We start from the raw sequence: 20477 nt of genomic DNA on the forward strand, positions 1-20477 counted from the left end.
TGGTAATCACACTGAACACATCTCATTTTATGTTTTCCCAGCAGCAAGCTCCTCAGTAGTCCTCGGGTTCAACTGGTTAACCCAACACAACCCACACATTAACTGGTCAGAATCCCACATTGAGGCTTGGGCAAGTCACTGCCATTCAGCCTGCCTCCATGCTGCCGTTCCCCCCAGTCCTGTGGCATCAGAGCCTCAAGTGATGGACTCCCCAGACCTCTCCGCAGTCCCTGATGACTACCGTGATTTAGCTCCCGTCTTTAGCAAAAGTAAAGCACTCACACTACCTCCGCATCGTCCTTATGACTGCGCCATAGATTTGTTGCCTGGGGCCCCACTTCCTAACAGTCGACTTTATAACATCTCCAAGCCTGAACGTGAGGCAATGGAAAGATATGTCAACGACTCTGTAGCAGCAGGAATCATTCGGACATCTTCCTCACCACTAGCTGCAGGTTTCTTTTTTGTAGGCAAGAAAGATGGTTCGCTTAGGCCATGCATTGACTACAGAGGCCTAAACCAGATAACCATTAAAAACAAGTATCCCCTTCCCCTGTTGTCTTCAGCTTTTGAACCCGTTCAGGGCGCCGTCATTTTTTCCAAGTTAGATCTCCGAAATGCTTACCACCTGCTACGTATACGTGAAGGCGACGAATGGAAGACGGCCTTCAAAACACCCATAGGCCACTATGAATATTTAGTGATGCCATTTGGCTTGTCAAACGCGCCAGCCTTTTTCCAGGCTTTAGTCAATGATGTTCTGAGAGATTTCATTAATGATTTTGTCTTCGTCTATCTTGATGACATTCTAATTTATTCCAAGTCCCTAGAAGAACATAAGAAACATGTTCGCCTAGTTCTTCAGCGTCTCCTAGAAAACAGGCTATTTGTAAAGGCAGAGAAGTGCGAGTTCCACCGTCCGTCAGTTACATTCCTGGGTTATGTGCTTGAGGGCGGACAGGTAAGGCCTTCAGAGGACAAGATCAAGGCTGTTATCGAGTGGCCCAGACCAGACACCCGCAAGCAACTTCAGCGCTTTCTTGGATTCGCTAATTTCTACCGTAGATTCATCCGCAACTACAGCCAGACGGCTGCGCCACTAACGGCACTCACCTCCACTAAGTCAGTCTTTACTTGGACTCCCCAAGCCGAGTCTGCCTTCATGCAGTTGAAGACGCTGTTCTCCAAAGCCCCTGTTTTGGTTCAGCCTGACCTCAAGAGACAGTTCATAGTAGAGGTTGATGCCTCAGACTCGGGAGTTGGAGCAGTGCTGTCTCAGGTGTCAGAAACGGATGGAAAAACTCACCCTTGTGCCTTCTTCTCACGCAGGTTGACCCCTCCTGAACGTAACTATGATGTCGGAGACAGAGAGTTGTTAGCCATCAAGTTAGCTCTTGAGGAATGGCGACACTGGTTAGAGGGGGCGGAGCACCCCGTCTTAGTTTGGACGGATCACAAGAATCTGTCATACCATTCAAGCTGCCAAGAGATCCAACCCCCGACAGTCCAGATGGTCATTGTTCTTTTCCCGCTTTAATCTGTCCATTTCTTACCGACCAGGCTCAAAGAACATCAAGCCTGATGCGCTGTCCAGGTTACACACCCCCGACGACGCTGAGGACGGTCCGGCTCCCCTCCTCCCTCCCAGTTGCACGGTTGGAGGGGTTACTTGGGAGATCGAAGACCTGATCCGTCAGTCACAACAGTCTGAACCTCCCCCCGAGTCATGCCCACCAGGTAAATTGTTTGTTCCTGCAGCAATTAAGCCCCGGTTTCTCCAGTGGATCCATGCATCCAAATTCTCAGCCCATCCAGGTGTCAGTCGTACTATTGCACTCGTAAATCGAAGGTTTTGGTGGCCATCTATACACAAAGATGTCAAAGAGTTTGTACTTGCCTGTCCTGTTTGCTCCCGTAATAAGTCTTCTCATCAGCCCCCGGCAGGACTCCTCCAACCACTGCCTACACCCCAGCGCCCATGGTCCCATATTGCCATGGATTTTGTCACAGGCCTACCCAATTCCAAGGGTATGACTACTATTCTTACTGTAATAGACCGTTTTTCGAAAGCCTGCCATCTAGTTCCTCTCCGCAAGTTACCCACTTCTTCTCAGACCGCCCATCTCCTCATCAAACATGTCTTTCGCCTTCATGGCATTCCCCAGGAGATCCTGTCTGATCGAGGTCCTCAGTTTATCTCTCAAGTTTGGAGAGAGTTTTGTGCAGCTTTAGAAGCCAAGGTAACCCTCACATCAGGCCATCACCCCCAAACTAACGGACAAACTGAACGTATGAACCAGGAGCTGGAAGCAACTCTCAGATGTTTCACTTCTTCCAATCCTGTTGACTGGGTCCAATTTTTGCCTTGGGTTGAATACGCCCATAACTCTCACGTGTCTGCTGCGACAGGTTTTTCCCCTTTTGAAGTCTCTCTAGGATATCAACCACCACTCCTCCCCTCTGATGAGAAGGACATTTCGGTGACCTCTGTGCAACACCAGATCCGTCGCTCCCAGAAGATTTGGAGAGAAACCATCGCAGCCCTCCATAACACAGCGGCCCAAAACAAACGCATAGCTGATCGTAGGCGCTCTGCTGCACCGGCATATACTGTTGGGCAAAAGGTATGGCTCTCCACCCGTGATATCCCTCTCAAGGCCATGGCTAAGAAATTGGCACCTAAGTTCATTGGACCTTTTGAAATCCTGTCCATAATCAATCCAGCAGCAGTGCGTCTCCGTCTTCCCTCATCCCTTCGTATACACTCAACCTTCCATGTTTCACAGCTTAAACCTGTCCTGACCTGTGAGTTGTGCCCTCCGACCGAACCCCCTCCTCCCACCCGGATTATTGATGGTCATCCAGCCTACTCCGTCCGTCGGATCGTGGCCTCCCGTCGGCGAGGTCGGGGCTACCAGTACCTCGTCGACTGGGAGGGCTACGGTCCGGAGGAGCGTTCCTGGGTCCCCCGCTCCTTTGTTTTGGATTCCACTCTGATAAGAGATTTTGTTTCGTCCCGGGCTTCCTCTTCGCGGTTGCCGGGTGGCAACCGTTGAGGGGGGAGTACTGTTGGGATCAGTGTTTTGTTTTGTTTTTTTTTGTAATCTTGGGGTTGGGTTTTGTGTTGTTGCCTGCTGTTTCCTCACCATCCACCAGAGGTCCTCGATGGGCTGAGCCCCTGGAACATGCGGTGGCAGACCCTGTTGACGCACCTGTGGCTAATTTGAAGAGGGCTGAAGTGGAGTATTTATGCTGCGGCTGGCAAACACTCCGGTGCCTGAGTGTTAACCTAGAATGGTAAACTTTCCCTGAGCTAGGCCCTCTGAGTTATTCACCTGAGTGATCTCCCGATGTGTTTCCCTCTCGTCAGGTTTTCTGCCGTCTCCCAGCGTGTAGCCTGTGGATACAAGTCTCCGAGTGATCTCCGCTCCGGTCAGCCTCCCGAGGAACCGTTACCCCCTCTGACGCCTCAGGTAGTACCTGTTGGAAGCCAGTACCCTCGACCCTGGATGAATCGAGCTCTCCGTTTGCCAGCCGTCCGCTACAGCCGCTCTTACCTGTCCGTCCTCCAACGTGCACCGCTCGCCGGATTAGCGAGCTCTGGACCTCAGTCTTCCGTCGCAACCTCAGGCAACAATCAGGCAACAATCAAACCCATTTCACCCCTTATCCAAGTAAGATTCACCGACTATCTCTGCATGATCCTTCTGCCACCGACTGCTATTCACATCTGTCCTCTCATTTAACAGTTGATGACCTTGCAGTTCCAACCCCGTATCCAGATCTCCCCACCACTTCTCTTTATTTAATAAACTTTATTATTGTGATTCGCTCTACTGGTTGTGTTCTTGCATGTGGGTGCGTTCACTAGGACCCATTATGACAGATTATGTGTGATGACAAATATGAACTATTCGGAAAGGGGTCTATATAGCTGCTCATTAGTGGAAAAATGTGAATCTGCTTACACACAAATGGCGCAAATACTGGTGTTATATTAAAAATAGTGATGACTAATGAACAAATCTTATACTTTTAATAAAATCAAAACTGGATAACAATATGTAACACCATTAAAATAAATTAAATTAGAAGACACACACATTTCCAAATATATTTATATTTTATACTTATATATTTATATAACGTATGACTGTTGAAAGTGCTGTGTGGCTCAAGCCATGATGAACTGACTAGCTCGTATAAATCTGGAATAACTATTTGATTCAACAATGCACTTTTTTAACCCACTCTGGTTCAAGATGACAAGTTTCACGAAAGAAACTCAGGACCCCTGAGTTTAATCCTGGACTAAAGTTCATTAGTGGAAAATGATGCTACAATTTTCAGGCAGGAGGATTTAGCCATTTTATAGTATTATTGTAGCTATTTAGAGAAGAACTGTACAAATTGACATAATTCCTCACTATGTCAGCTAAACATTCCACAAAAGTATCCATGTCTCCTGCAAAGACAAAATCCAAACAGAGGAAGCGGGCTAGCTGAAGAGAAATATCGACATTGCTGTTTGAGCGCATGTCTGCATAAAACATGGCAATAAACTTCTCTTCTTGCAAGGACAAAACGTACAACCTTCCACTTTCTCCGACTGGCAGAGAGAAGACATTTGTTGTCATGTCCAGGAGCTTGAATCCAAAAAGATAAATTAGTTACTGTTTTGCGCATCCGGTAGCTACCTATGGTTCACAGCTGAAGGAATAGACCTTGATCCTGGTTTTATTCAGAATTCTGCAGAAGGAACCTTGGAATTACATGTTCCCCAAGATTGCTGTCCACAACATAACACTGACTGGCGAGTTCCTTTACATTAAGGCCCAAAACACACCTATTTGAAATTGTCTTTGATTAGTAGTAATGGCAACATTGATCAACAATCTACATATGTGTATTTGCTTCATGATTTTGATGATGGAATTTGACTAAATTTTAAGCTTGCTCGTTTCATAATGTATGTATGTGTGATGATTTTATGATGAAAAGCATTGAACTGTTTTGTTGCTGCAATGCGCTATACAGATAAACTTAACTTGACCAAGCTCTGATGGCATCTGGCCAGAGCTAACACAACCACGTTTTAAGCTAATGTGTGCTAACTGACAATACTGCAAGTCATTGACTGGACAGCTAATTGTCTCCTGGTTCCAGAGTGACACAGAGCTACCTGAATGCCTAAACTCAGCTCACCCATTGGAACTTTGTTCACAACACGTTGTGTTCTGGACAGAAATAATAGCTGAGGATTATATATTTGTATTTTTATTGCATTACTTGACACTTAGAGCCTGTTCCAAACAGAAGAGTGATGCTGCTAAAGCCACCAAATATTCAGGCTGTTCAAACTGTATCCCAATGAATGCTTTAATCACTGACAGAACAGCAAGTTGAGCTTGTCTCTTTTATGGGTAATTTCCTTCCCATTTTTGGCCACAAAGTAGATAAACAGAGCCCTGAAATCATTTTAAAATATCCTGTTTTCTTAGAGATAGCAGTAGCTTCTTCGTGTTCGTGCCATCAACTGTAGGTGAACCGCTGACGCTCGTCAACAATTAATCTTCTCATTTTTGGTGCTTTGAACTGAAAAAAAGATTATTTAAACAGCAAACCATTATATTCTTTATAAATATTTGCAGAAATGGACTCTTAATGAGATTATTGATTTCTAGTCCACTCAAAAATTATTAATACATACATTTCTCAAAATAAAGTTCTGTCTTTTGCACTGTGAAATGGTATTTGGAATACATACCAAGTTTGGCAATTACTCCAACTGAAACTCTTCAATACAGTCATTGGTCTTTAAATAAATCTGGCTTCTCAATATTCATAATCCATACTGGACTGATTTCATTACATCATTTTTATTGGCTCTATTTCTACTTTTAAGTTTAGCCATTAGTTGTCTTAGTTTAATCAAACTTTTATATTTTTCTTACCAGCATAACAAGTTTGATGATTAGAGTGTTTAATTATAATGTTGAATTACTTTGTTAATAAAATCACGTGTGAGTGAGAGTACTTCTGTGTAATTATTTTATGTATAATATTTTGCTGTTCAAAGAGCACTGGTGTGGAACTTATGCCTTTATCTATTATTTGAAAACCTACGCCTTATAAGACAAATATTTAGAGAATACAGTAGACAGATCTATTTGGTTATTATTTTCCTGATAATCGGGCGGTGCCCCAACTTGGTAATGTTGATCTAAACTACTAGTTTTATTAGTAATTGCCCAAAGCAATTATTCATACAGTTATTCATAGCCAAATCTGGACTGCTACTGGCTCCAACAAAAAGGAAAACTTACAGTAGGTGATATATAATTACTGATTGTTGGTTCACTAATCATAGTAAACCAGGACTAGCATATTGCTTGTCCTGATATCAAGAATCCTAAAACATGAACCATGGTATCCCACAATATTTGCTTCCAGAGTACTAGACTTGTCACACACAAGCACACACACACACACACACACACACACGCACACACACGCACACACACACACGCACCCACACACGTCAGTTACTTCTCCTGTATGTTTATCTTTTAGATCAGAAACACAACCACCTGCCTTCACCTCATATGTTGTGTTTGAGTACACCAACAACAAGCAGAGCAATATAAATCTGATCCCAGTGCCAAATAAAATATGCACAAGGTAATCATATCTTAAGTTCATGTGGTCAGATGTTTAAGAGTTAATCCTTTGTAAGAGCGAGAAAGGCTCCTAACAGCAAATCAAGAAGATCTACATGGTGTGATTATCGAAAATGTATAAAGGCTAAGACATGTTTTAGGGCACAGTGAGAAAGCGCTTATGTTGTCCATAAATTACCAGTTGAGGAGGAGCCTTTGGGTAGGCCACTAGCGCTCTGTTTTACCACGTCCAGGTTGCAGCCCAGACGTTAGCTGAGGAGTTAAGTGCCCTGAGAAAAGAAAAGAGATCCTTATCGTGTAACACTCATTGTCCTGTTATTCAGCTCGGACAAGCTATTAATTAAATCCAAAGTCATGACCCCCAGCCACTATGGTTCCCTAATTACTGACTGTTTTTCACCCAATGAATCTTTTCATTGCTTTTCACGTAGCATTAAGCTGCTTGTCCACACTGTGCCGATCTGATGTTTATCATGGTCATCACGGCTGTGACCCGCTGAGGAGCTACGACTCCTGCACTTTCACATATCTCTCATACAGAACTGTAAACACAGGACACTGAGACAAATATGCACCAAGAATAAGGTTTGCATAACCTTTATACAGGCTTCCTGAGTTATCAGAATCAAAATTTCCCCATCAGCTGCATGAAATATGAGACTGCCCCAGCAATATATTTCATATATAATCATAACATATTGGCAAAAGAGAAAACACTTAATGTCAGTTTATCTATATGCTTCCAATATTAATCATTCCTCTTGAACTTTTCCATCTTTTTTTAACTTCACAACTAGAAATTTCAATGTGTTTATTGCAATTTTATCTGAAAGGCCGACACAACGGGGTGTAATAGAGAAGAAGAAAATTGATGCCCTTAGTAAAATTTTATACAAGCAATTGCCTTCAAATGTCGCCTTGTTAAAAATATGGACCACTTAATTTAATGATAGTATATGTCCACCTTTAAAAGCCTCAGAGGGTTGGGAGTGACATCAGTGAACTAACAGCATCATACAGCATCAGCTTTAACCCTTCCACGTACGAACGTAGCGCCGATGACACAGCCAAATTTGCAGTACTGTAATTCCGCCACACTTGGCGCTGTCTGAAAAATTCCAACAGTTTCTGAAAGAGGAGACGTTGCACTTTCCAGTCGATATCTGGTTATTAAGATAATTTCACATCTGCTGTAACAGGGAGTGAAATTAATCTGAGGGGCACTCTGGACATTGAAAGTTCCAGTTGTTATGGATAAATGGGAAAACATATGTACTCACAGAACATTTAAAAAACTGCGTACAATGAAAATAAGCAAAAATATCCAATTGGACTTAGGTCAGAAAGCGTTAAAGAACATGGAAGCACATAAATCCAAGGCAATCATGGAATTATAAATAGGGATGGAGTCGAGACCGGCTCTGCCGAGACCAAGACCAAGACCAAGGTCGAGGCCAAGGCTGAATATTTAGAAATTCGACAAATATTGTAGGACATTACTTTTTGTACCACAAAATGAAAAATTACTGGAAGAACAGTTTTTACTGTTCTGTCAGTAAAAACTGTACTCAACCAAAACTACTTCCTGGTATTACATTGATAATAATAAGCTAATGTTTAAGTTAGTAAATGCATCCACATATTGATACACATTCTCTAAGCTTACATTGCACAATAGTTGTATTGTAAGTTTAAAAAACTGAGAGATCATTCAAATAAAAAAAAACTTTATACAATCATCTGAATAAAAACTATTTATCAGAGTATTAGATAAAGCTTGCTTCTCCTAAAAAATACATATCCTAGACATACGTATTAGTAAATTATTAGGCATTTTAATATTATTATTAGTACATGCCTCAGAGGCAATTCCTAAAACCACCAGAGCAAAGAAAATATGTGGGATTTAGAAAAATCAGCTAGCCAAAGGGGATGAAGCATCGAGAACAGATTACAGGAACCAAGTGAAAATATTTTCTCTGACTGAATTTATGTTTTTGTCTTGATGAAGTTAGGCTCTTCATCAGCTGCTGCATGTAGAGCGATGAGGAATTTTTGCTTTAACTAGGAACCTTATCTTGAACTTATCTTGACAAAAAAATTATGTTGCTGTGAGTTTTTTCAGTCACACAGTTTTAGCATCTATTTAGGTTTTTATCATTAGTATTAAAAAAGCCCTCCATCCTTGAAAATAAATAACGGTAAAGGTTAGAAAGGTTTTGAGAATTTACTCCCAAAATCAATGTCAAATTTCAGTTCATTTATGTAGCAGTAATTCACAACATATCATATCAGACCATTTACCATTTCAGTCCAATCATGCATTCATCACAACTGATCTGCATTAACAAACAATGAAGTCAAGTTCAGGTCATTTTTCAAATTGGTTTAAAAAGTTTCTATCAAAGGAAACCCAACAAATTGCATCAAATCATTGCCTTGCAGCAAACACTCCTACTGGATGAACACAGCAAACAGTCTCCTGAATTGAGTCCTTGACTTTATAGCAATCTCTCATCCTGACCATGTAAAGAAGAATAACACTCTTTACAGATACAGTGCTTAAAGTCAGGAACCATAAATACAAATACACGGCATGCTTTCCACATTTTTATTTGTAAAATAATATGAAAAACAAGCATCATGTTTCTTTTACTTCACAATGTACTATGTAGGGTTTCTCTGTCACAAAAAATGTCAAGAAAATTCATTAGATAATGTACATACATTCTCTGTTTCACTCTTCCAGGTCCTTTTCCACAGACCACTTGAACTCTGCCTATGCTGAAAGTGCTTCATGTATAATGCAGAAACTTTGCAGATCTCCTCCATGCATATATATTTAAACTGGAAGAAGTAGATTTTCAACACATTTTCACGTTTTAATAAAATAAAATAAAATTTATATCCTGCACATGCTCTATGCATAACCACCAAAATAGTCACGACTGTCTAGATATCGATGTTAAAACAACAAACTAACAGAAGTGCACACATCCTGGGCATTGCTTAGCCAACATCTTAAAAGTCATCGATAAGAATCAATGTTGACTAACATGACTAACATGATTAACAGTATTATACTGTTAATCATGCTATCATACTGCCAATGCAAACATCACATCAACTGTCAAGCACAAGGCAGGCACAAAATCAATATTTGAAATCTTTCACAACTGAATTCCTGCATATCAGACATCCATGAAAATGCTAATAATCACAAACGTTCTATGGAAGCAAAGGGGAGGAAATTGGTTAATTGAACGTATGTTTTTGTTTTGTCTTCTTGAAGTTTCAGTTTGCAAAAAAAATGTACTATGCAGGTATTCTGGTTGATGTAGGGGAAAAAAATACCTTTTTTATTTGTTACATCATACAAAGGTCTCTGGTTCTAGGGCAGCATTGGGCACTCATAGGGACTGTCCCTCAGTTTTAGTGAAACTGAAGCTTTGGGCTGTTCTGCAGGGCTTGCAAAGAGCCGTCGCTGTCATCAAAAGCAGCAGCACATTATCCAGCCACCTGACAACCGATACGGCTAGCAGAGAACACATCATGCAGTCCAGCTTTCCCAAGCTGTCACCTTTTTAGAACTTTAAAATAGCACTTTGACCTTCCAGGTTTTGTACTTTTTGTTTATGTGGGGGGAAAAAAGAATGTTTTGGTTTACAATGAACAACAGATCGCCATTCAAACAGGAAGTGCTGAAGCTATAGCCTCAGTAACAATATGATGACGGAATATGAAAGCTTAAAAACGGTAGAGGTAAAGAAAATCCCCCACTTTTGTGAAGCTTAAGGTGTTTGCCGTGAAGATAAACTGCCAGCAACAATTAGCAACCAACAGATGAAACTGTGCATCTACTGACTCATTATATGAGCTACTTCTCTGTCTAACGCTGGTAAAATTGTTGAAAAAGGGTTAACAGAGGAGCTATATTATGATGACTTCCTGAAGGCGGAGTTTCAGTAAGAGCACCAGTTTTTGAAGAGACAGAAGCCCAATTTCAAAGTGAGGTAAACCATTTTTCATTTTTGTCATGTTGGATCAAATCACAGACAGGAGTATGGAAGTCACATAATGATTTAATATAAGTCCAAACAGGAGGTCTAGAAACAGGATAGGACAGGACAGGTGATGACAAAGGAGACGACGCAAGGATCCAGCAGGGAAACAGTGGCACAGGTAGGAGTGTATACACACAGTGGCAAACAAGGAAATGACACAAACAGCTGGAACCAACAACAGGGAAAGGATGAAACAAGATGGCTAAGTAATCAAATTACAAAAAAGAAAACTCAAAACAACCCAGGATCATGACATTTTTATAACTGAAGTAAGTTAATGGATTGTGCTATAAAATGGCAGAACATGCCTGGAAAACACATAATGCTGCCCCTTTAAATAAAATAATATCAAAGAATTATTCAAAATACATATGGTGAGTTGGAGGGCCTTCTATGGTGGCCGAGTGGACACATAATGCGATGTACAGTATACTTGCAGAGAGGAGCAGGAAAGATGTACTTGAACATTTTTTATCATCAATTTTTGAGCATTTTGGATAAATTCAGAATTCCCAGGACTAGGAACAGGGATTCTCTACAGTATCATTTTTTTTTCTGCACATTTAAGCACATGGTTGTTCTACAATGTATTTTAACTAGGTGGTAACTGAAGAAAATTGGTTGTCCTGGATTTTATTGAGGGGTATCAGAGTACAGATGGCTGATTACAAGTCCTCACTTCACTTTTTCGATCTGTCTTTGTAAAACCGTGTCTACAAATCATGTATCATTTTCCTTCCAAGTCACAATTGTGCACGTCTCTGTTCTCTCACATAAAATCCTAATTAAATGTACAAACATTTGTGGCTATAATGGGGACAAATATGAAAAAGCATAAGTAAACAAGTTTGAAAGGACGAATAAAATCCGAGATCCGTTTCATGTCTTACAGTGAGAGATGATTCCAACCCTGGCGAGGCTCAGACCAAAGGCTCACACTTTCTCACAGCATAAGGATCCTAAATTAAACAGGAAGCTGTGAAATCAACATCTGCTCTATAACATATGTGGATTTGTTTTCTTTTCTCTTTATTAAGCTCCATGAGGCTGAGCCGATTTCTGCTCACAACACAGCTGAAGCGCATTCACAAAGCTAAAACATTCATTTTAATTAGTGACATACGCAGAAACGTCCTAATGCTACAGTAACGCCGCAAAATATTAATTGCCAATAATTACAAAACCGAGACTAAAAGGTGAAGTATTATTGTAGTGGCGCATAGCCAAATCACGCAGCACCAAAGCAAAATAAACACTGCATCTTATTTCAAAACAGAGTGCAGTATGGGACTTCTGGTTTATTTTTGCGCAGGCAGAGCTTTTGGCACAGAGGTATCAGGTCTGTGAGGTTTTTCTCCACCTGTCACTACGGATTGTAGATGCTACATTAGATGAGTCACTGTTCAACTGTCCCGTCCTGCTCCATTTGAGTAACAGCGTCACAATCAAGAAACATTTTTTATGAACCGTAGCAGTTTTGCTGCATTATGAAGCACATATCCAGGCATAAAGAGCCGGTCAAGTTGATCCAATCAAATCTGAACCAGACATCAGAAGGGAGAATAAAAGAGAAGCATGTGACTGCTCAGTTTGGCTACCTCAAAAGCATTTGAGCCACTGAAATATTTTAAAAAATGCTCATAAACGATGAAGAAAGAGACACCTAGGGAATGGTGATTGACGTCCAGGTGAAACAGCTTCTGTGTTGGCGCAGAAGACTGGCTAGACTGGTTTAAGGTGTTGGAGAGAACACTGATAAGAGAGCATACGTAGAATACTTGGTAAGCTGATTGCTGGAGGTGATTACTTTAAATTTTTCTTCATTGTTCTCTATCATTTCAGAGGCTAAGAAACCGAATAGGCAGAGAGATGCATTCACAGACCTGGCATCCTTCTCAAGAAGCCTCATGAATAATCATGCTTCTGAAAGAAAACCAAGCTATTTAAAATTGTTCAACAGTTAAAGATTCAATATGTAACTTTCATTTAAAAAAAAAATGTTTTTTACATTTGTTAAAACTGTCAACATGTTGTGAGACAGATCATCTGTGAAAAAAATCAAAGTCCTCTGCCTTATCCCAGTTAATACCAGAAATACAGCACTCAGTCAGAAACAATCATATCCAGACAGAGGGTCTTACCGCTGTCAATCATTCTTGTGTATGCACCAGTCATGTCCTTCCCTTTTCTCTGCCGCACTACTACACTTCACCGTTAGCAAATGGCAGAGATGCCCATATCTGATGATGATTGACAGCACTAAGATCCACCTCCTGTCTCTGATTGGATTTCTCTGATCAGAGCGTTGCATTTCTTCATTCAGCTATCGTAGCACTCGAAGAAGATGGAGGAACTTTATTTTTTTTACAGAGTGTCTGTCACATAACATACTGTTACAACATGGTGGCTATTTTAATAAACATGTAAAACATGGAGGAGCTTTAAGAGTGGAGATATAACTTAACCACTGGTGTCTCTTATTGACATCCTCCATTGTGTATTTTTCTACTGAGGAGAAAACAATGACACATAGTAAGGACAATCAAGACATACCTGTTAACTTAAAGGTCATGTTTTTGAACTGTGGGAGGAAGCTGGAGTACCCGGGAAGAACCCATGCAGTCACAAAGAGAACATCCAAACTCCAGACTGGAACTTTAACCCAGGACTTTCTAGCTGCAAGGCGACAATGCTACCAACTCCTCCACCATGCAGTAATATTTACTTTTTGTGCCATGCAAATTCTGACATTCAGGTAGCCAGCATTGCTTCTGATGTTCTGAATCTCTTGGTACCTTGGCTAGACACTTGACATCACAGCTGTCACTAACTCCTGTTTCATTCCTTAAGTCCACTGGAGGACATGCGAGCAAATGTGTTTTAAAAAAAATAAGATTCCATTATAAAGAAATGACTGACAGCCAGGCTCAGAGAGGCAGCTTGCACTATGCTAAAAAAAAAGTCTGCTCTGTTTCACTGTCCACTGAAATACCAGATGATGACACCTATCATTCAAAAAGCGTTGAGTCTTGTGGGATGGAAGGAAAAAGCCCAGCAAGGTGGCATGTCAGCACTCACACCCAGCTGTCAGATTTGGTTTTCTCAGATCATCCAAACTCTGCTGCTCCGATATCAGCAAAGACGAGGCTGTGTTGGCCTGATTCACGTCAGCTCCAGCACAAAAACAAAACCTCCCACGTCACAAGCAGAAACGGTACATTTAAGATTATTTATTGGCAGTGAGTTGAGGCCACAATGATGATCATGCTCACTCGTGCAGCTGAGAGTAATCACCATGTGTTGTTGGCTCCCTGCTCACTCTATCATGGACCGTTTCATGTGCCGACAGAGGATTTGGCCATGCATAGACGGCAGCGCTGCTGCTGCTGCATGCGTCTTATGATGCCTGCCAGGTTTCTCTACCAAGTATGTTTCATTACTTGCTGTTTAATTTATCCCCCTCTACTCAGACTGCCCTGCAGTTTCTAAAAACATTTAGCACATGCCAAGAAAATATATGCCTACTTGTTTAGCCATAACAGAGACTCGCCAAAGGGAAATTAAATTTCTCTTGGCTGTAAAATGAAATGGCTAAAATACAGTCCAAAGATTTTTTATTTATTTTTTTGCTGTGGAGTCAAACATTTGGTCAAACAAGCATCAGATTCCTGCAAGCGGTGATGAGTTTATGTCAATCGATACGTCTGCCAATCCACATACAATTTCCCAGCAGCTGTTTGAGCTCAAAATCAGAACAGATTCAAGTTAGGCATGCACATCTTTAGAGCTCTGAAGGGAGAGGAGCGACAGTGAAGCGAAAGCATGATCTTGAGCAACTGTCTGGACTTTAACCAAGCCTTGTCAATTCAAGGATGCTATTTGCAGAATGCAATAAAGTGTCATTTCTTTTTAATATCCTTAAATATTGAACCCACACTCAGGACAAGGAAGTAAAAATAGTTTGTTTAATGAACTGGAAAGTTTCTTCAAAGTAGACACTGAAGTCTTGGAATAACACAGGCTAACTTACATGCTTGATTAAATTCCTGGTGCTGGATTATGACCTCCTTACATGTAATTAACCATAATGAAGGGAACATTTTTTTACGATGCAGTTCCTTAAAGGTACCCATTCTCTTGTGTTATGCTTTTGTTCCAAAAATTACCATGCATTACACAGACACGTTTTTCACTCACTTTCCATAACACAACTATTTCTAGATGCAAGCAAAAGAAACAGAGAACAAATCAGCATCTCTTTTAGGACTTCACTAGTGGCTCATCATAACAAAGTAAAGCAACAGTGCATATAAATGTTCACCCTATAACACTCAATAAACAGACATTGCCAGGTTTTGTTCATTTTCCTACAGTCATTACTATGAACAACCACCTTTTGGTAATGGACTTGAAGAGAAATTAGCCCAGAGTATTACTGATGCTCTGCCGTACTTAGCAGGGAATTAATTTATCCAGAGAAGTTCCATGTCTAGTCCATGCAGCTGTATGTGAGATCATTCCTAACCAATTAATTTAGGTAGAAATTGACAACTGGACAATAAATCATTAACATTACATATAGCGATATACACGTGATCAGCATTTATAGGTAATACAGCTGATGGAATATTCAATATTGTCACCTTCCTAAAATAATGTCTCAAGTAATTGTTTTGTCAAAAGCAAAAAAATCATTGCCTCTTTCTTTACAACCTTGTCCCATTGGGGCCAGGAGGGGTGCCTATCTCCAGCGAGACATTACACATTACACCCTGGACAGGTCACCAGTCCATTGCAGGGCAACACAGAGCAGACAGGACCATGTACACACACTCACACCTAAGAAGAATTTAGAGAAACCAATTAACCTAACATGTTTTGGACTGTGGGAGAAAGCCAGAGTACCCAGCATGCACAGGGAGAACATGCAAACTCCATGCAGAAAGAGCCCATGCTGGGAATCGAACCCAGGACCTTTTTACTGCAAGGCCAGAGTGTTACCAACCATTAAACGGGCACTATTTTAGGAAGGTGATGATATTCAATATGTAGAATATTCTCCTATCCTGAATCGCACAGCATTCTGGGAGATGTAGGCAGAGGAAAGGCTTTAGCCCCTCAACCTCTCATGCCCAGCTAACCAGGGTGGGTGGCATCAACTAACTAACTAACTCATTCATTGGTTACCTAGTAACAACTTGCTGAGTAATGTGCTTGTTTAAGGTTGCCACTGTGCCTCATAACGACTTTAAAAAACAGCTTGGAGTGAAAACTGTAGATTAAACAGGAAGCGTCATGTCACCAGTTTGGCAGTATTTCAAATATATAAAATAAAAAAAATTATCAATAATTATCAATATAGACATATATGAAATATAATTTTAAGTTTTTCAGTCATTTCATCCAGTCCTACCAGAAAGTATTCTCATGTCTTGCTTACAAAAATCAGTACACATATACCTTATGTGTTTCTTGCCTTAGTCATTTTAATATAGAAAAAAGGAAATGAGTCTGTAAGTTACAGCATGTTTAAGTCTTGAATTACTGATAAGAACTTATTAAAAACTTGGTCATCTGTAAATTAAAAAAAAATCTGCGGGTTCCTTTCTTTAACAAAGATATTTATTTCTTAACACGGGGCTTTTAAGAACGAATAAATATACTCAAATTACAGGTTGCATGTTTCTCATTGCCAGCGGTGATGAGCGCTGCTGCCAGTCAGAGTGAACAGACCTGAATACGACAGGAGCCTCTTGGGTTTTCTCAACTGCGCTCTGTCTTCTGACTGTTAAATGCCTCACCGCCTCCACTACAGTCCAACCAGGCTGGCTCACAAAGTGCGCACCTCTAATTCACATCCCGTGTCACCAATGTATTCACAGTGAGATGGTGTATTTAAATGCACAATAAATAGGAGAGGGAAAAAACAACATAAAAGATAATATTTTTTTTTCTCACTTTATCAGATTAAAGAAATAAACCCGGGGGCGTTTGGTGCAGCGCGAGGCTTTCCCTGCGGTTGCAGACTGTCAAGAATCGTTAAAAATGCGTCCTTTCGAGGCTGCTACCTGTCTGGAACTTTGTGGAGGTCGCTGAAATGTTACCAGCCTCAATCGGACTTCGAAGCGAGCTGATGAGAATTTAATTTCTACCAGCTGTAAACTGTGGAGTAAAATGTGGATTAAACAGGATAGATATCTAATCCACAGTTTAAACAGAATGCTGTGCGATTCTGGATCGATGTTCATTGTTTTATATATATATATATATATATATATATATATATATATATATATATATATATATATATATATATATATATATATATATATATATATATATATAATAACTGGAAAACCATTCAATGACAAGCTGCTAAATAAATATAAAATTAAATTTATTTAAATACGTGGAGATTACGAAGTAAACAATGTCTGCATGTCACGAGCTGAAGTTTGTGTTCACCAACCTGACGCTATTCTATCACTTCCAGCGCCTGCGTAATAAACTTGGTTTCTAATTAATAAACGTGGTCTGCTGGAGTGGGCTACCGCCACGACCATCGCTTTGAAATGCTGACACGCTTGTTTTGTTTGTGTCGCAGATGAGTAATCACGCGCGAGCCGCTCATGGGCGCCACGCGCGCTCAACATACCTTCACTTTTTCCCCTCTCCACTTATTGATTCCCACACTTGCTGAGCTCACCTGCGTTCCTGAGCTTCTTGTTTCGATACACGGAGAAGATGACCAGCAGGTTCCCCAGGATGTCGACCACGATGGTGAAGATGAGAAAGCAGCCCAAAGTTGTGGTGACCCACGGCGGGCGGCTCAACGCGGCGTCACTGGGGTCCTGAGCGGAGCTGTTCAGGTGAGACCCATTTATGACCATTGTAATAAACAGCTGCAAAACTTTTTTCCCCCAACTGAACCAAATTCACATCTCCCGTGACTACTCCGCGAGTCCTACACAGTGGACACCGGTGGTTTAATACAATAACCTCCCACGGGTGTCATGTTTATCTTCTCCACGAGCGCCTCTTTTTCCGCTCTCTCTCCTCCTCCCCCCACCCCCTGTGAAGGCTTTACCCAGCTGCCGAGGATCAGCTCTGGTATGGCTCTCCGTTCTCTCTGCTCCCTCGGAGTCACTCCTGCGCCCGCGCGCCATTCACTCTGTCGGTACGCATGTGTGACATGGAGCCGCCACTTCAAACCTTCCCAACATGTGATCAAACAATCCAAAGGGGAGCGATTCCACACGGAGAGGGAAGAAACACTGCCGCCTGGTGGCTGCGATGTGGAAAAGCAGCCCGTGTCCTACTTCCTTTCGTTTCTCCGCGTGCGGGTTCATTCATGGCTCTGTGGTTTCACGCTCGCATTTTTTTTCTCTCTCTCTCTCGCCACAGTCCCATTCATTATTACTTTTAAAGAATCATTCATGTCCGATGTCTTCCTGTACAATAAAATAATAAAAAAATGAAATCAAGTAAATAAAAAATGGCTTTCGATTTTTATTTTGCTTTTTATTCTTACGCTACGTCATTTAAATGTATCTCCGAAAATAATCAGATTTTTGGCCCACACTTTGCTTCACCAATGTAAAATTAGGAATTGCATGCAACCTCACAGTTAAATGTGTTCTGCCACTTTTAGAAACTCGGGCATCAGATAGACAGTTTATGTCTGTGAATTTTGATTATCGTACAGCTAATTAAACCCAGGGATGTTTAACAAAGAAATGTTACATTATGGCCTACACAATCATGTTCATGACTGTTGTCTGCATTTAGGGAGTCATGTCCAGTCTCCTTTATCAAGATCACTTCCTGCTTCCTGCTGCTGATGGACTTTATGGAGAAGCCAATTTCATTTTCCAAGCAGGGCATGTCACCTGCTCACACTGCCAACAGTTCCACTGGCTGCTTTAGTGACCGTAGCAACACTGTGCTTGATTAGCCAGCAAACAGGCCTGACCTGAACCCCACAGAGACAGCATGGAGGAGACACCAGGACTGCAACCTGGGCTTTCTTAACACCTCACCCACGTCACACTGTTCTGGAAGACATTTTTTTTTCTTGCATTAAAATAAGTTTTTATTTTGTTTTATTTAATATTTAAATAAAAGAAAAATAGTTGTAAGCCGTTCACATCACAAATAGCAGAAATACTTCAGATTTATCACTTTGAGCACAATGAATTTATGTTATGAATTTTATATAAGTGAAATAATGTGATGATATTCCAGTCTAACTAGCAACTTCTATACTGTTTTTAAATCTCTTAATCTGAGCAAATCCTAATCCAATGCTTCACTCATTATTGCAGATAAAAGGGGAAGACAAAAATTAGCAATTTGTGAAAACTACAAACCATTATTCCTCCTTACAGAATAATAACACAACTGAACACGTTTAAAAGCAAAACTCCATATATTAACGTTTATTTTATTTCCACTCATGCAAGTACATCTCTAATGGACAGCAGTCTCACTTTCAAGAGGAAAATGCTTAAAGCACGCTAATGATATCTGCTTTTTTAATCAAATAAACAATATAAACATTTTTTTTTCATTATTTGAGGACTTTAAGATAGTTATATTATATACCTGTCAAAATGGAAAATTCATACATAGTTATTGTTTCAGTGATGATTTAACTGCCAGAAAATAAAATAAAATAAAAATCTGGGCAGTGTTAATCAGGCGTCCATTTTAATAAGTGGCACAAATTTTAATTCACTGGCAAATTTTTATTAAGTTTAAACACTAGGAGTTTATACCTCTATTTTTAAACCTGGTTCCAAGCTGTGGATCATGTCTGGACAGCTACTGGTCTGGAAGCAGATTTGACTTTCCAGGGTTTGTCAGCAGTTATCCTCCCTTGACTAAACATCTTGTTTTAAAATTGAAAAAAAAAAAAAAAACCTTCTGTTCTCTATAGTTTCGTACTCCATGTTACAATGTGTTGCAAATGCAAATGCAAATGCCACCCACCAGAACAGGACTACGTCAATAAAGGGAATGAATGGAGACTTTGTGGCAGAAGGCTCCTGATCTCCTTACTAACCAACGTTCTTCTTTCAGAGATCTTCTTAAAAAAATAAATAAATGAAAGAATTGTATTTTTGGGAACAGCCCAATAATTGGGACCAAATCCCAGGAATATCCCTGAACTGTAAAGCAGAAATAATTATTTATTCTGCTCTCTGAACTCTTCCACTTCATTTTGTTTTGTTTCGTCAATTATTTAGAAACAGGTAATTATTCTAACATATATGTAAATTGAAAAATTAACCATTTTGATTCTAAGTCATATTGCAGTGTAACATTGTTAAATGATCATATTCTTTCAATCAGCAGGTTTCCTGCTTCCCTGCTTTGTATGAAAATAAGCAGAAAGCGACAGAGGCACTGCTTTGAATAATTACACTGCAGGAATTATTTTAAGTTACACAACATAATGATTACGTTGTGCAACAATGCCAGAGATTGGATATGGTGAAAATCTAATATTTGTATGTCAGTTTGCTGATTTTACAAAAAAAAAAAAGTCAAAGTATCAGCAGAAAAAGCAGGAAGTTCTGAACTTCTTTATTGGAGCAACATTTATTCTACATTAGCTGCAGTTCAGAGATACAGTTTATTAATTTAATACTCCATTTTGTTGGAAGGTAATAAAGTACGAGCATTTAAATGAACAATGAAATGTTACTAGATGGAATTAAATTTCTAGTTA

The 20477-nt window shown here is 40.3% G+C and overlaps 1 protein-coding gene and 1 long non-coding RNA gene across 2 annotated transcripts in view; one reads left to right on the forward strand and one right to left on the reverse strand.

Moving 5' to 3' along the window:
- Positions 1 to 18092, reverse strand: part of mtnr1aa (melatonin receptor 1A a) — a 58980-nt gene extending 40888 nt beyond the window's left edge. Inside the window, exon 1 of the mRNA XM_015010563.2 lies at positions 17451 to 18092. Within this exon, the coding sequence (XP_014866049.1) occupies positions 17451 to 17634 (184 nt within the window). The 5' untranslated portion in view covers positions 17635 to 18092. The remainder of the gene's footprint in view (positions 1 to 17450) is intronic.
- LOC148160327 (uncharacterized) lies at positions 1815 to 3827 on the forward strand. The gene is made up of 3 exons (XR_015764256.1): positions 1815 to 3297; positions 3371 to 3674; positions 3750 to 3827. It is a non-coding gene; the product is annotated as an uncharacterized LOC148160327 (long non-coding RNA).
- Positions 18093 to 20477: the final 2385 nt, after the last annotated feature.

Source organism: Poecilia mexicana, unplaced genomic scaffold, assembly GCF_051168715.1.
Source record: "Poecilia mexicana isolate PSO_F unplaced genomic scaffold, ASM5116871v1 scaffold_2, whole genome shotgun sequence".
Lineage (NCBI taxonomy): Eukaryota > Metazoa > Chordata > Actinopteri > Cyprinodontiformes > Poeciliidae > Poecilia > Poecilia mexicana.